The 16,770-nt window shown below is 39.7% G+C and overlaps 1 protein-coding gene across 2 annotated transcripts; it reads left to right on the forward strand.

The window, feature by feature from the left end:
• Positions 1-357: 357 nt before the first annotated feature.
• On the forward strand, positions 358-16,062 carry elmod3 (ELMO/CED-12 domain containing 3). Of its 2 annotated transcripts, none has more exons than XM_041232404.1 (12): positions 358-551; positions 1,830-2,783; positions 3,430-3,507; positions 3,991-4,060; positions 5,310-5,372; positions 7,128-7,219; positions 7,624-7,744; positions 8,285-8,407; positions 8,936-9,066; positions 9,839-9,915; positions 10,232-10,359; positions 10,652-16,062. In XM_041232404.1, the coding sequence occupies exons 2-12, from the start codon at positions 2,757-2,759 to the stop codon at positions 10,888-10,890; spliced, it is 1,149 nt and encodes a 382-aa protein (XP_041088338.1). In that variant the 5' UTR covers positions 358-551; positions 1,830-2,756; the 3' UTR covers positions 10,891-16,062. The 2 variants fall into 2 exon arrangements, with proteins under 2 accessions (XP_041088338.1, XP_041088337.1); XM_041232403.1 differs by having other exon boundaries at positions 363-551; positions 7,621-7,744.
• Positions 16,063-16,770: the final 708 nt, after the last annotated feature.

The following is a 16,770-nucleotide window of genomic DNA, read 5'->3' on the forward strand; positions in this document are numbered from 1 at the left end:
ACATTATCAAATGACATGTCTGTACACAAATGGTGGTGTTTATATTTTTATTAGTAGCCTAATGTTTTGACAGTTTCCTACAAACAGACATGTCTTGTCATTTAGAAACAGCAGTTTTCTCTTAGAAAGTTTCTGAATGGTGGTTGCAGTCTGCAGCGCAACACTAGACCATGCACTTTACTCTTTTTTTGATTTATATATAAAAAAATGACATCTTAAAATTTAATTTACAGAGGTTTTAAAGCGCACCAATGCATTTTGCCACTGACTCGCCAGCTTGTTTAGAACCACTGAGCCAGCGGATGTGACGTCACACAAAAGAAGCGCTAATCACCAAACCACATTAACTGTAATTCTTCACGTCGCAGCCGGTTGATCGCCTGGCCGCTCAGAATGTTGGGAAGTGTAGTTCCGAAAGCAGCCGAGTTCTACATCGAAGCGGGAAGTGTTGTTTGAAAAAACTACAACTACCAGTGAGCTGTTGGGGCTCCACCGAGCAGCGACTGAGAGGGGAAGAGGAGCTGAGATTGGAGGGAGTGAGAAACACTGAGGTAAAAACTGAGATTTCTTTTTCTTTCTTTTTTTTTTTTTTTTTTTTTACATAGCGTTTAAAAAAAAAGACACTGTGTTATTACCAAAAGTTTTGTTTAATTCTTTAAAAATGATGCACATGACACTGTGCGATCTACATTTGAAGTGATTTTGGGAAGAAATTGATTCTGGCTGCAGTTCATTACAAATACAATTTCTGCCAAACGATTGCAGCGTTTAATATAAGTTAAGTAAACAGCCTTGTATGCTGTAACATCATTTCGTTACAGAATAGGTTGTCAGTCCGCATGGTTTTAGGAAAGGGAGATCGTGTCTAACTAACCTGCAACATCGATAATGGATAATTGCAAAGCATATGACATGGTTTATTTAGATTTCCAGAAAGCTTTTGACAAAAGTCCCGCATAAAAGATTAATTCTCAAACTGAACGCAGTAGGGATTCAAGGAAACACATGTACTTGGATTAGGGAGTGGTTAACATGTAGAAAACAGAAAGTACTGATTAGAGGAGAAACCTCAGAATGGAGTGAGGTAACCAGTGGAGTACCACAGGGATCAGTATTAGGTCCTCTGCTATTCCTAATCTACATTAATGATTTAGATTCTGGTACAGTAAGCAAACTTGTTAAATTTGCACACTACACAAAAATAGGAGGAGTGGCAAACACTGTTGCAGCAGCAAAGGTCATTCAAAATGATCTAGACAAGATTCAGAACTGGGCAGACACATGGCAAATGGCATTTAATAGAGAAAAGTGTAAGGTACTGCACGCAGGAAATAAAAATGTGCATTATAAATATCATATGGGAGATACTGAAATTGGAGAAGGAATCTATGAAAGATCTAGGAGTTTTTGTTGACTCAGAAATGTCTTCATCTAGACAATGTGGGGAAGCTATAAAAAAGGCCAACAAGATGCTCTGATACATTGTGAAGTGTTGAATTTAAATCAAGGGAAGTAATGTTAAAACTGTACAATGCATTAGTAAGACCTAATCTTGAATACTGTGTTCAGTCCTGGTCACCTCGCTACAAAAAGGGTATTGCTGCTCTAGAAAGAGTGCAAAGAAGAGCGACCAGAATTATCCCGGGTTTAAAAGTCATGTCATATGCATAGACAGGCTTAAAGATCAAACTACTTTGTAATGGGAGTCTTTTTGCACCCCTGAAGTACAATAATAGTCTTCTGTAGGTATGAATTAAACCCTGAAACAATTAAATATCTGACTGCCTATGATTAAAAATGTGTTTTTTTGTTTTGTTTTGTTTTTACAGCTGAAAGCAGTAAATCCCAGTCATCTTGGCAGTAGCTGAATGTCTGCTGCAGGAGCAACCTAACCCCCCCCCCCCCCCCAGGACCCCAGGACCCCAGGACCCCAGGACCAGAGTACACCAGCACCTTGCCTCCTTGAGCTAGCTGTATTTAATATAGTTAACAAATGAGCCCCACTCCTTCACACATCTATTAGCTGCCTGCACGTGATGAACATGTTTTAATATTCAACACCCAAACCTCTTCTCCTGGGCAGAGTTACTGTACTAAGGGTCATGTTCAATCTGTGAAACTCGCTCCCTGTGCTTTTAAGTGCACCCAAAGATGTAAAGGTGGAGGTAGTGTAATAAAGACAGCAGGAACAAGAAGAACAAGAAGCCTGCGCACAGAATCCCTTGCTGCTGGTTCCAGCTTAATATACACCTAAAACCTGCATGGTGTCACACGGCCTTGGATGGCATCTTCCTGATGAGAACTGACTGCTTTCTCTACATTGTTGTTTGAAGGCTACTGTGGACCCTTTTCCAGTGTCCTAATAATACCAGGACAAAAATAACTAATTTGGTTGCAATGGTTCTCTTCTAAATCAATCCAAAGAAACCATTAAAAATATATATATTTCTCATCCCTCATTGAGCTGGTATATTCCGCTGCAGACCTGCTTTGCTTTCTGTTTTACACTAGTAGTATAATTCTTTCAGTGGCTCCATTGCCATCGGTCTGTGTGGAACAGCCAGGGCTTGAAACTCTAGGAATGCAGAGATCTGGCAACTACAGTTTGGGGGGTGTCAATTTTGTAACGCTATGCAGGTCCCACTATTAGTAATAGTAGCCCAATTGTGTTCTGGCTCTCTCCCAGAGCCCCTCAGCTTGCGCTGACGAACCAGAGCACCCAGAGAGGGGGGTATAGATGTCTTTGTGGGAAAGCCATGGAAGGAGATACCGATCGCATGGAGGTATGTATCTTTAAAACATATCATTCTGTGTAGTTAGTGCCCCCTATTGTACATTTTGAGTACTATTATTTTTTTGCTATAATGTTGTCATTGGTTATGTGGCTGGCAGGACATCATGACTGGGTCAGTGTTCCAAGTCTGCAGGGGGGTTTCATTTGTCACCGGGACGAGAAGGAAATCTGGAAGTTTGGAAGTTTATCTCCAGAAATGGCCCATGGAGTCATCAGTAATTGGTGCTGTCTTGGATACAGCAGTACATGCTAATCGAGTTAACTAGCAGCCCTCTGTATAAGTGTGCCAGGTCAAATATCCATTCACTTCATGTTTACAAGCCCTTCAATCTTATCCCTTATGTGAAGCCCCCGGGGAATGCTTTGTTTTGTTCACAGAAATATCCCGGGGTAGATTCTCAAAGTCACCATTAGCGCAATGTATTTCTGAATGGAGCGAAAAAACACCAATTTAATGTTTGAGCAAATAAGAAGCAATGTAATACATTGCAGGCACTTGAATGAAGTCTTACTTGTTTATTTCTAGTTTGGTAACTTTTATTAAGTGTGTTTTTTCTCCTTTCTGAAATAATGAAATTAATTAGCTTTGAGAATTTAGTCAGCCATTTTAGTTGGCTATTTAATTTTTTTTAAAGGATATAAATGGATTGACACCAGAGTATCACAAGACTGAAGATCAACCCAGCAGCAAATTGGCACTCAAATCAGTACCTGTGAGTATTAAACACCTAACAAATAGGTTTACACTGGCACACACACACACACACACACACACACACACACACACACACACACACACACACACTCCTGCCAGCATGTTTGAGTGCAAGCATAGGAACACACAGACACTTCCTGACGTAAGAATTGGAGCAGAGGCACATTGAAATTAAGTTTTAACAGAAGAGAATTCTTGAAATGAGAATATAAAGGCTGTCCTGCGGTGTCTTGGCAAGATTGCATTAAGAGTATGCAGTCTAACAAAGTAAACAAGTTTGAATAATTTAGGTGTTTAAGCTTAGATAAGTGCAAAGGTGTGTAGGGCAAATAGAGGAAATAAATAACCATTTAACACCTGTCTAGTGTGAAAAGCAAAGCAATGTTGACTGCATGTTGCATATTCAAACACACACACACACACACACACACACACAGAGTCACTCCCCAATGCACAAAAACTAAATGCATTTCTTTTTCAGATTTCATCTCTGAAGCAGAATGGCCTTTTGCAGTCTCTCGCAGCAGGAGGGAATGAAGAGCAAAAGAAAGGCTAGTTGTTTCTTTGAGCTAAAGGAGATGTAAAGAAGAGCTTAGAACTGTTCTGTTCTTGTTTTTGCACAATGTCTGAAACACTGCAGTGACGGGGGAGATTCCAAAGGGACATGCTGCTAAAGCTTCAGGGAATTGCGTCTGGGGCTGGAGGATTGCTCACACACTGCTACCCCTTGGGGAAACATTTGCCTTAGTTGCCTATGAAGCAACAGAACAATTATATCACTGTCAAATCCTTTTTAATTTGAGCTCAAAGGTACTGCATAAATGGTGACAATTAGCGGGTTACACAAGTCATCTAGAAAATAAAGCACCAGTAGTACTGTATGTCTCTTCTACTGCGTGTAAAACTACACATTGGCAGGTTTATCAATTCATTTGTACCAAAGTGCATGTAAAATGAAAATATAAAAAAACAAGCATCAAAACACTTGGGGGTAGATCTAGTAAAGTGTTTTTAAAATTATTATTCTGATTGTCTTTGTAAAAAAGAAACGTGCCAAGTTGTTTGGCACAGTAAAATGCTAAGTACCAAATGTTTAAATCATTCCATGAAAGGAAGTGTGATTTGTTGGTTTTATTTTTTTGTGAATTACGGTAATTTAAGTGATTTACATTAGTCTTCATTTGAGCCTTTATTTGATCATTTGCATGATGTGCTGTATACCGTGATATTAAGGTTACCACGGATGTTTCTGGTTTCTCCAACGTGCCACAACACACTCGCTTTACTGAATACATTGCAGTTTAGGGAGGTGTGCTTAGTGTCCCGAGATTCTGGAGGATGTTGGCAACCCAGAGCTATGAGGAAACAAATTACAGTGATGAGTGACCTGAACCTCCCTGCGAAATAAAACCCACGTTGATTTAAATGCACCGTGTGTGTAACGCATATCAGATAGGCTAACACATAGTTTCAAAATGATTGCATGTTTGCATTCAGCAGCTGCGTGACATGTGTAGTGCATGCGCCACCAGTAATAGGGAGTTGAGAGCTGCGACAGAGTTCAAACGTGTTCTCGTTATTAAATACGACAGGTACCTTCAATACCATATTTGTGTCTTTTATTTGAAGAACAATTAAAATGGATGTATGTCTGGTGAAAGATATGTGATGCATTTCATTGATTTTTAAATGTGAAACACTGATGATGTGGTGTAGCAGGCTCCTAGAGTTCCATGTTCTTACGCTGTATCTGCTAGTGGACAGGGGCCTTCCATTGAATGTTTTGGTTTTTTTTTCCAGAGCTGAGTTCAGATTTACAAGAAGCACAGGAGGAATGGGCTGCACTGGAGTCTATTCATCCAGGTGAGAGTCACTATGCCTGAATGCATGACATTAATTATAAATTGGAGTATAGCGTATCTTTCTTTACACTATGTCTAGGCTTGGTATTTTTCGATATTAATTGGTAAAGCTTGTTAAACATTGAATTGCCCCAAAAATATGCATTGGACTGAAATAAATTTATATACGGTAAACGTCGGTAAAACCACTCGCTATTTTTTATTTTCTTAGCAAAAATAATCATTTACAAATCCTCTCTAGTTTGTGTAGTTTGTAGTGTTTTTATGCTGTCTGTCCCTTCTCTGTTCTGCTCTCAATGGTTGGGGCCGCTGTCGGTCATCTCGGTGGTGCGTTAGTACTGTAGTTTCACCCTGTTCTGATAGGTCTCGTTGACTGAAGCAGTGCAAGAATGCTGTCATTTGCCAGCTACAGCATCTGTCATTCAAATCGCCTACTTTTGAAATTAGTGGTTTAAGGCGTACGTAAGCTTTTGCTAAGGGTATACGGTGACAGTTTGGTTTGAAAATGGATATATCATGTAGTAATAGAGGTATTTATTGTTTGTATTGTGATACAAAACCGAAAGCACAACAAAACCAAACGGTTCCTGAGTGATGCCAAGCACTATAGGAACCGCTCAACTATGACTACCTCCACCAGCCAGGCAGTGGTGGTTGCTCCTGGGTACAGTCATCCCTGGGTGTAATCCTGCAAGTGGTGCACGATAGCCCTGGGGTGTTCCTCCGCAGAGAAGCTCTCTCGGAATTTGCAGCGGTAGCCCTCCAGTTGCACCCACGTGGTTGAGGATGGCAGCTTTCAGTTTGGGGTACTCCATCATCGCCTCCAGTTCCAGGGTCCTCGCCGCCTGCGCCTCCCCCGTCAGCTAGCCCATTGCTCTCGGGCCAACCCGGTAGAGATTACCATAGCCTCAAATACCTCCAAGTACGCTTCTGGCTGATCCTCATTTTCGTGAGCCACTGTAGCCATGGGTCTGGTCCCGCAGCTCTTGCACTCCCCTGCAACACCGCAGTAAGGGTTTTCCACAGGAAATCCATTAGGGTGATGAATTGCTGGGGATCCATTCTGCTCGCTGGGTTTGCACTGCTCTGTTTGGGCAGTGCCACTGACACAGGAGACAGAAGTGTATTTGTAAACACCGCACAGGTGCCCATTTTTATTTATTTATTTATTTTCCTTTCTGCAGGGATTTATTTTAGCCCACAGAGGGCGCTGCTGTCCGTGGCCTGAGTACCGACAACGGTAGTCAGGTCCACAGTAATACCAATGCTGGTACAGTCCAATGCTTTCACACTCTGGGCTTAAAAGGCATGTCATATGCAGACAGGCTAAAAGAATAGAATCTATTCAGTCTTGAACAAAGAAGACTACACAGCGACCTGATTCAAGCATTCAATATTCTAAAAGGTATTGACAATGTCAAAAGGAATTTTTTCGACCTGAAAAAAGAAACAAGGACCAGGGGTCACAAATGGAGATTAGAGATTAGAGTGTGTTTTTTTTTTTATTTTATTTTTTTTAATACGCGCATCACTACAACTCGAATTTAAGACGCAGGTTATTTTTGAGAAGCAAAAAATTGTTAAGAAGTGCATCTTAAATTCGAAGGAATACGGTAGTTAATATTGATGTTTCTAAAAGTAATATGTTTGCACGCACATAGGCAATGTAAAAACAACTGAGGCAATAACCTAATTGAAGTAAATGGCCGTCCCAGTTTTTTCACACTCTACAGTATATTCTGATATTCCCCTGCAGTGATCTCTGAAGACTCTGCTGGTTACACACCTCTGATCTCTTTCAATGAGGCTCTGCAGCACTTCCAGACCACAGACCTCTCTGACTACATGGTAAGCTTGGAATTAAAAGTAACCAATTCTTTCAAGTCAATTTTCTTACCTATTAGCTTTATTAACATTATTCTTGTATAATAAAACAATTCAAGGATGAAAATAAGACTCCCATTGCAAAGCAGTTTGATCTATTCCTGAGTTTAATAAGACACACCTGAGCTTGTTACCTGTACACTTGGCTGATCAAGCCTGTGTTGAAACCTGGAATGGATGAAACTGCTGTGCAATAGGAGTCTTATTAACATCCCTTATCCTGGTTCATTTGTTGCAGTTCACATGGTCCGATTGCATCAAAGTGAGTTTTAACTAGAACGCATGTTTAGGCATCTGAGGTAGGAGTCTATTTAAAAATGCAATTCATAGATGGTAATGTTGAATTCTATCCACTTTCTTTCCAGAAGAAGATCCAGCCTACACTGCGACGGACTGGTCTGGCTGCCATCGCACACTTCCTGTTCGGCCACCCACGGCTGCACCGCGAGCTGCAGGAGGAGAGGGACCTGGTGTTCACCATTGCGCAGTGTGAGTCTCCCACCAGCTGCCTTCATTCTGTACACTACATAGAGCTGCATTGAAGTAGGGATGTACTGTTGAATCGTGATGTGACTTTCTTTACGTGATATATTGTATTGTAATAGAGGTATGTATCTTTTGTACTGTATACCAAAAGCACAAAGCTCATTGTAGTTAAATGATTGTTCTATAGTTGGTTTGAATGCACACTCTCCCCATCTCATTACATGTTTGGCTTTCAAATTATCTTATTATGCATCATACAAATTGCCCTTCAGGACAATCGGATGTATCAAATTTATAAAATAATTATGCACAGAATAATTAACATGCAATTAACCCATTGCACCCTCATTTTGCATTGGAGACCCACTTTAGATTCCTCCCTTGTGACTTATTTTAGCTTAGACAAGGTCTTTACATTTTGATATTCTGACCAACACTCTTAAACCAACTCTATAAAAAAAAAAAAAAAAAAATGAAATGTTATTGTCGAAATATTGTACCTTTTATTGATATTTTGGGGATCCTGTTCCCCTTCGCTCCCAGGCTCCCTGGATAATACCCAGAAGGTACACATGCGGGTGCTGCAGACAATCTATAAGAAGCTGACAGGTGCCCGCTTTGACTGCCCCCGATATGGATCCCACTGGGAGCAGGTGGGGTTTCAGGGTAAGGAATGCATATCTTAGCATTTCTTTTGGGCTGCTGAGAGGTGCGTATTGTGAGCTCTTCATATCAACCATCGGACTGCGTATCAGATTTAATAATTGCAGCAGCTTTAAAATTGCATTTCACACTGATTTATGCAGAAACGTCTGTCTCTTTCTTGTAGCTGAGATTTTGATATTCATTTATTCAGCTTGACATCAATTAAAATAAGTAATAACTTCATAGAACACAGTGTAAAAACATTGGGGCTGTCTGATTTAAGTATTAGGGTTGGTGCTATGACTATTAGATCACTACAAACAGAAATACATCATACCTCATTTTATAACCTTGGTAAACAAGCACTGTTTTAATTATCTAAAAAGATTTAGTGGTATTTAGATCCACCAGTCTTTAGATCAATGTAATAGACCACATGTTTTGTTCAATGGCTACTACATACAACTATGTTCTTTTCACTTGATAGTCATTTTTTCTTTTTGATTTTACTAGTGCAGACTTTTCACAGCATATATCTTGTGTTTCTAGGGACGGACCCAGCGACAGACCTTCGGGGAACTGGATTCCTGGGACTCATGCATGCTCTCTACCTGGTGATGGATCCCCAGACGCTGCCCCTGGCCCGAGACATCTACAGACTCTCCCATCACCCATCCCAGGTTACCAACCACTCCAAACTGGGATTTTTCTTTTTCTTTCACACAAACAACAAACCACTTCTTTCCAGCACTAATGCTGTTTGTTGGCTGTAAAATCCATTACCAAAAAAATAAACTCCAATCTGATTACCTTATTATCCCTGTGTCTGAATATCGTGGACGCATGTACAGTCACAATGATTGACAGATATTTGAGCTCATGTTTTGTGTAGGATTGTCTTTACATACTCTTGACACTGATTAAAATTGGTGTGTATTTTTGTGTGGTTTTTGTCCAAATCTCAATTGGTTGCCATCAGCACAGCTGCTCTGTATTTGATGAAGTGCTACATGGACATTTGTTGTTTGTGGGTTTTTTTTTTTTTTTTTTAAGTCATCGCCAGTGTTTTTTTACCCTGCTTTTCTCCTGCCAGTCTGACGTTTTTTTGCACTGCGGTTCCACAGTGAGGCCATCTGACCTATAGTGCTGGAGGACAACACAGATCTGATGGCTCCACTGCAGAATCGCAGGCGCCTTATCAGCCACAGGGGGCGCTGGTGCGCGGTGAACCGTGGATTCCTCTGCTGACCTAAGCCCTCCCTACCCGGGCGGCGCTTGGCTAGTTGTGCGCCACCCCCTAGGAACCCCCGGTCAGGGTCGGCAGTGACATCGCCTGGCTTCGAACCTGCGATCTCCAGGCTATAGGTCACATCCTGCACTCCACGGGCATTTGTTAGGAGATGCTTTAGATGTGAATGGTACTAATGACCTGTTGACATCTCTATTTTTCAGAATTTTCCATTCTGTGTGATGTCCATTAATATCACTCGGATTGCCATCATGGCTCTTCGAGAAGAGACTCTGTCTAAGTAAGTACTTTAATCTTAATTTGGGAATCAGTAGATAAAATAGTATTTGTTGCAGTTTTTCAGTGTGAATGTCACAGGTTAAATATGTTCTGTATTAACTTTGTTTTATTCTAAAAGTTCCCTTAACAAGCATGCATGTAAATTTAATGTCCCTGCAGCCACAAGTAATTCATATGTTCTCTGGCAATTGTTTTGTGATGGTTCATGTCACTTTTACAGTTAGAAATATCTGATTTATCGTCAGTGGTAATCATTTGTGAACCAGTTGATCAATAAGTTAAGTTTTTGTAATGTTAAGTGTACTTTTTTTCTTCAGAGAGTGCAATCGAAGACAGCAGGTTGTTGGGGTCCTGAATGATTTCTATGTAGCCACGTTCCTCCATCTTTTCCAGATCTGGAAAACACAGCACAAAACAATCTCTGATTCTGGCTTCGTATTGAAAGGTAAGTTTCAAACTTATTGTTTGTTTCAGTTTAAAATATCCATATTTTTTTCTCTTGGCTGTGTTGCTTCTTCAGTAACATCTGAGGTATACATTTGCATTCAGATCCTTCCAGAGTTTCCATCCTCCCTGCTATGAGCAACAAGCACTGGAAGAACCTAATCAGTCTTTAACGGTTATGAATTTTAACCATACTGCTAACTATGCCCCAGAAAACTAATGCCCATTTTGATTCTAGTTGAATCTGTGGATTGCTCACATAATGTACTCTAAACCCAGCTTGTTCACTGCAGAGGTGGAGGTGTTTGCCAAGAAGAACCCAAAGCAGGTTCTGCGACGCTTGGAGAGCTTCCTGAGCGAGCGGAAGTCAGGGGGGATGGCCCTGGCATTGGAGACCTGTTCCCAGAATCCCTCTCCCAGCATGGGCAGAAGGAGCCCCCGGCTAGACCCCTCCTCCAACGGCAAGGAGCTGAACTTCACTGGCGTGTGTGACCTCCCACCTGAGATGGAGGGAGAGGCCAGGCTCATCTGAGGTTTCCGTTACACACATCAAATCAAATAGCAGTTCTGTGTAGAAACACACAGCTCTCCCACCTTAGTCCTTTTGTGTGTTGTCACCATGGGTTTCGGAAACCATATGTGATGTGTGATTTTTTTTAAATTTTTGTTTTTGACTTTCAATTGTCTTTCTGCTTGAACCATGCAATAGCTGTACAGTCATGGGAAAATAATTGAGTGTGTGCGCTACACCAGCATTGGTGAATTGTTAGTAAATGCCAGTTCTAGTGACACACACAAATATGCATAATTTTCATAGAAGGCCAATACAAATGCAGGACCTATTTTGTCTACACTGTGTAGACATTCTGTTCTTATTGGCATTCTCTGTCTAATGCTTTCTATGGCACCTGAAAACTTGTCTTATTGGAATGTGAATTGCTTTTTGCATGTGGGTATAGGTTTGGATATTGATGATTTTCGGGGTGATGGTCCTAGGGGGAAATGAAGTTCAGGATGGGTGGTAAAGTTACTCAATTCATCATTAGTGTTGGATACAGCAACACAGTACATTGTAGTTAGTAGGTGGCTTTGTGATGGTATTAATAAACATAAGTGAAAGATTTTCTACTTGGCATGCCTGCATAAAGAATTTTCATGAGGAAGACCAGACCGATCAAACCACAGTAGATGCTGTTGATATCTTGTGGGGTAAATACCAAATAATCCCTTACTGGTACATGCATTAAACCTCCTACAATTTGGTCAATAGCATTCATTAGCCAAGCCTTGGATTTCCATTCACTTTTAGAGGTTTTACTGATGCAACCTCCTCAAGTCTATGTTTTGCTTTTAGATATTGTATGTATAAAATATTTAACAGTATAATAGTTTTATTTATTTATTTTTTGTCTGGGTTAGAAAGCCCTTGAACCCGTGGCTAACACAGTAAATAAAAAAACGCCACTTAAACTGGTAGCGATGTCCATTCCTTGAGTTTGAGAGTCTGCTGGTGTAGATCAACAGGGGGCAGTGTGTTACATGCTGGGTGTTAACTACACTGGATAAAGTGCAAGGCTTTTAACAGTGAGGTAATTCTTGGGAAGATTCCTGTGTCCGCATGGGATTCAGACTCTGCTTTTTCATTTAGAACCTTCACTATTCTACCATCATCACTACTGACTGCTGCTGCTGCTTCCTGTCGTATTTAAATACTATTTGATTTGGTATTTCTATTCAACTGCCTAAGTGAATTTGAAAGCCCATTTCGGTTGTTTCACAGAAAAAAAAAAAAAACTGTAATCAATTTACTAACATGTTTCTCAGTTGTGATTGAGATGCCTCAACATGTATGAATTGAATTAAGGATAGTGTAAAAGTCAGGGTAAAGCACTGAAAACCAGAATCCCTAATTATACAGTATGTGTACACTTTTTACTTGTGTTTTAATAATCTTGGAAACATTTGCAAATGTGTACATTATAGTAGGATTGTGGTTTTCTCTTTTCAATATTTTTTTTTTTGACTGGTTGAATCGATGTATAGTAGTAGCTATTTCATTGGAAGCTGAACAACACTATTTAATCTCTTTCAAAGATGGAAAGTCTGTATTTAAGATTCATAAACCAAATCCAATTGGTGACTGTGCTGAAAATTATGGATTATGGACTTGTAACGTGTCACCAGCTCTGAACTGCTAAGTTTATTATGCACTTAAAAAAAAAGATCCAATGTAATAAGCTATCTAAAATACTTATAATAATAGTGTAATTTTAAATGACAGTTTTACAATATAATCATTAATTTCTGATTGGAATTGCAAAGCTGTAATAGATTTAATGTAAAACGTGCTCTTGCTTAATCATTAATGAAAACAACATGTAAAATGTTTTGAATTTTCTTACTGCAGTCTTTTCGCTAATTTGTGACATGATACCACTTCTAACTTTTATCACGTTTACTCATCAGATTTGGGTTAAGAATATTAAATAGACATATCTTTGATAGAATAAATACATCTGTATATGACCACACATTGCTCCCTGTTCTGAACACCAGGCATGGGTTAGTCATGGATGTTTGAAGTAATATAGAACATTAAGAGGCCTATTCAAATGATTGTAATGGCGTGGTTTAACTTCTTATTAGACAAACCTGCAGTGTGGTTACAGTATAAACTCAGTAAACCACTTTGCAATGTTGCTGTGGGCTACCAGTACAGTAGCTACTGTACTGCTTTTGGCCATGTATATAATACACATTACAATACAATGTATCATGTAAAGTTCATCAGTACTCGCTGATCGTTACGCCCCTAATGTTATTGCAGTAAGGGTTAAGCCAGCTTTGCAAAGTGGGAGACGTTATAACCATGAGGACCTGCACTGTCCGAGATGGTATTGCGCCTTGATACACAAAGAAGGGCTTTTTTAAAAAAAAAAAGAGAGAAATTCCCCACACAACTCGGGAGAACTGAAAGTTCAGTGGGCGTCCTCTGATCCTGCAACCAAGCCAGCTTCCTCTTTTATACCCGGGAACTCGAGCAGATTCCAGTGAGCTACCAACCCCTGGAAGACAAACACCAGCCCTGCGGTTGTCCATTTTTGAGTTTAATTGGCGCCTGGCCAGCAGCGTATGTTGTAGTGCGATGAGGAGAAACAGTCCCTGTTGTTTTTGCCTCCCGACTCACGGGAGCTCCAGAGCCAATGCGACGCTCCCTTTGGAATCCCCATTGAAGACCGGTGACTTTGCACAGCAAGAACACGAACCTGTACACCTCTGACTGTATGACTCTCCCTGCACCCCACGTGGCTGTGCTTTTCCCAGGTGAGCCACTCTGGGACACCAAAGGGGTTATTAGATCTCAAAAACACATTATTACAGAACAGGTTCAAATTGAACTCGGCCTTTGGCCTGGCACAAGGTAATTTGCACAAAACTTTGCAACTTCATGGGACACTGTTGTGCAACTTAGCGCTGGCCTATCTGTATACATTTCACTACAAGCACTTTGCCTGTGACTTGCATGCCCCTGACACTAAGTTAGCACATTCATCAACACTGTGTTCCTGTCATCCATGACTGTCCACAAAAAAAGATGTTCTGTAATAATGTCTTCTGTCCCATCATGCATTTGTTTACCAAGCATATGCTGTACATGCATGGATGCAGGCTTTAGAAAACTTGGGCTTGGCAGTCACAGGAAATCCTTAAGTAATACTAAATTGAAGAAAGGTCTTCTGAAGAAGGCGTGTTTCATGTCAGAACACACGTGTGTGTAAAACCAGCTGCATAAATAATATGTCTACAGTATTTTTTTTTATTTTTTATTTTCTGTTCTGTGTACCATTTTTAAGAAACAACTGACTACCCTTTAAAACAAATCTACAAAAGCTTCCTACAGCTGCATAAGGGCTGTTCCTTCAGGGGGGCCTGAAAGGGGAAGAGCTTTTTATATTGCTGAAAAATAGTTAACCAATTAATTGTTCAACAGGATTGCTTCCTGTTCGAGGAGCAGCAGATTGCTCAGTTGCAGTTGTACATTTCTCTATGGGTATTTGAAACATCCTTTTGTTCTGTTTTAAACAGCAGCTTCTCTGCTGGAGCTCCAGCAGAAGGGGGTGTACAACCCCTATTGCAACAGATAGGCCCCAGCATTTGTGTATACCAACCCTGCTCTCTGCAACATGGCAGAAAGATAGGTAACTAGTGTCTAGTAGCATCTGTAGTGTTTAAAGTGTATTCATTATTTTTTGTTTTGTAAATAAATAAATACAATTGATTGTAATAGGAAACTTTACCTGGGCATTAAAACAAAGTACATTCCTTACCTCATATTTTGAAACGTAGCGTTGCCAACATTTACAGGGATGCATTCAAAGTCCTGTGCTTTTGAGTTGATCAGCACCTGATTCAATTTCTTCATTGTGTAAATGTGAAATAATCTGACACTACCACAAAAAAATAGTAAATACAATTCAAATCTATTCTTGCATTTACATATGGAAAAGCTGCGTTTTGCCCCAAAAATACTAATTTTATACAGATATGATTAGGATCTGACTTGGAGTGTTTACATATACTTACAACTGGACTAACACACTCATATTTGATCTGATCTGGGTGTGAATGCAGTCCAGTGTAGGGAACAATGGGTAGCTGTCTATGCATTCTATAAACTCAGCACTGTAGTTTCAATCAAGCTAAAAAATAATATTCATGCAGTAAATTAAGTCTGTACAATTTGGCTGCCATTGCAATAACAGGTTCAGTGGGATAAATACAACGATTGATTTCTTTCCCACCCATGTAAAGCGGTTTTGAATGCTGCCAGTCCCCAACTTACGAAACCCCCAAAATTATTTATTTGGAATTGATCAAAGTTTAGAAGATGCTAACGCAGGGCAAGGGTAATTCCGGGAATACCAATTCAAGGTAAACTTGATTTAGCCACTACAGGAATAGCTCATCGAACATTAGAATTGAACCTAGAAACTCCATTCGAACCTTAGGACAGGTCTTTTGCCATTGTGCATATTCTTACATTGTATGTGGGGAGCACTCTTGTTTATAAGTTTCACACATTTTGTTGGGTTAACTCGTTTTAATGTGTATTTTAAGTAGTCCTTCTGAAAGGCTGTCTTTTGCCACCCTCTTGCCTTGAAATTGGATACTCCCAGACTAAATATCAAGTTTGCATGTAACTTTTGCTGTCTTGTAATTCTATGTTCTTGAGTGAGAAGATCAGACTGCTACCAAAACAGACCCACTTACTGTCCTGAATAAATAAATGGTTAGTATCGAGATACATTTATAGGTTAAAGCACTAGTATGTATTTATAAGATGGAATGTTTTGCAGAGTTCTGCAGCATCTATTGGATGTAAGAAATTTGTAAGTGTGTGTCTTAAAAATATGAAATATACTCTGTACAACTACAAAATAAATTTAATTTATGTATTTAGTGTTTTTTTTTTATTTTTATCGCCACTCTTCAAATAGCAGTGTGCAGATCATTTTGGACTTTTAATTACTTCATGTATTTGGAGATCTACGCACTTGTGTTTGGTTGTTTGTTTGTTTGGACTTCGCTTTTAAGGCGCAGTAAGGACTTCGTTTAAAACTATAATTGCTAACGTAACAGTACACCAAAGTAAATATCATTAATTCCTGTATAAATCCAATAATAAATTAATATTTTACCACTAGCCTTTGGTCACTGAGTTTTTAATTGTCCCATGTTAAGTTTCCTAACTATGCTATACTTTTATAATACATATATGGTGGTTTTTTATTTTTTTTTTCTCCCCAAAAGTCTTGACAGGGCAACTTGTAGTATACCACAGGGGTAGAAACAACTACTTGTAGTCCTTAAAAATACTTGCCCCCTCCCTGTCGCACAAAACACGCACAAAGTGGAATATAATTTGTAGGATTTTGGTTTTATTTAATGTGAACACAATCAGTGATTAACATCTTGACGGGTTCACTAAATTCTTCAAGATACACACAAGGTTCCCAGTGACCCTCCCTCACCTCAACAAATTTATAACATACTTTAAGGAAATGATCCTTCCAGTGCAGTTTGGAACACAGTTGCTAGTAAATTTAAGTAACATACTAAGAGTACAACTATAATAAGCAATACTTGGGAGTTATTCAAATATAAAAATAGCTTCTGTCTGTTTTCTTTGTAACCAATAGAAGAGCAGCTTCTCCCACAGCTAGCCAATCGGAAGTAATAGGGGTGGGACATAAACACTTTTTAAAATGTTTGTGTATGTGCTAGACTTTCGCAATTCAGTTTTCAGAAACTTGCATGGCGCTCTACAGATGTACCTGGAGTGTCTTTCTAGCAACAAAACGAACAATGTAATTTCCAGTCGGACCTTGGTGCACTTAAACTCCTCGGATAG

This window comes from Polyodon spathula, chromosome 29 (genome assembly GCF_017654505.1).
Source record: "Polyodon spathula isolate WHYD16114869_AA chromosome 29, ASM1765450v1, whole genome shotgun sequence".
In the NCBI taxonomy this organism is placed as follows: Eukaryota; Metazoa; Chordata; class Actinopteri; order Acipenseriformes; family Polyodontidae; genus Polyodon; species Polyodon spathula.

Coding starts and splice junctions, on each gene's coding strand:
- elmod3 (XM_041232403.1), top strand. CDS start 2,757: ATGGAAGGAGATACCGATCGCATGGAG. Junction 8,408..8,935: donor GGAGCAGGTGGGGTTTCAGG/GTAAGGAATGCA, acceptor TTGTGTTTCTAG/GGACGGACCCAGCGACAGAC. Junction 9,067..9,838: donor TCTCCCATCACCCATCCCAG/GTTACCAACCAC, acceptor TCTATTTTTCAG/AATTTTCCATTCTGTGTGAT.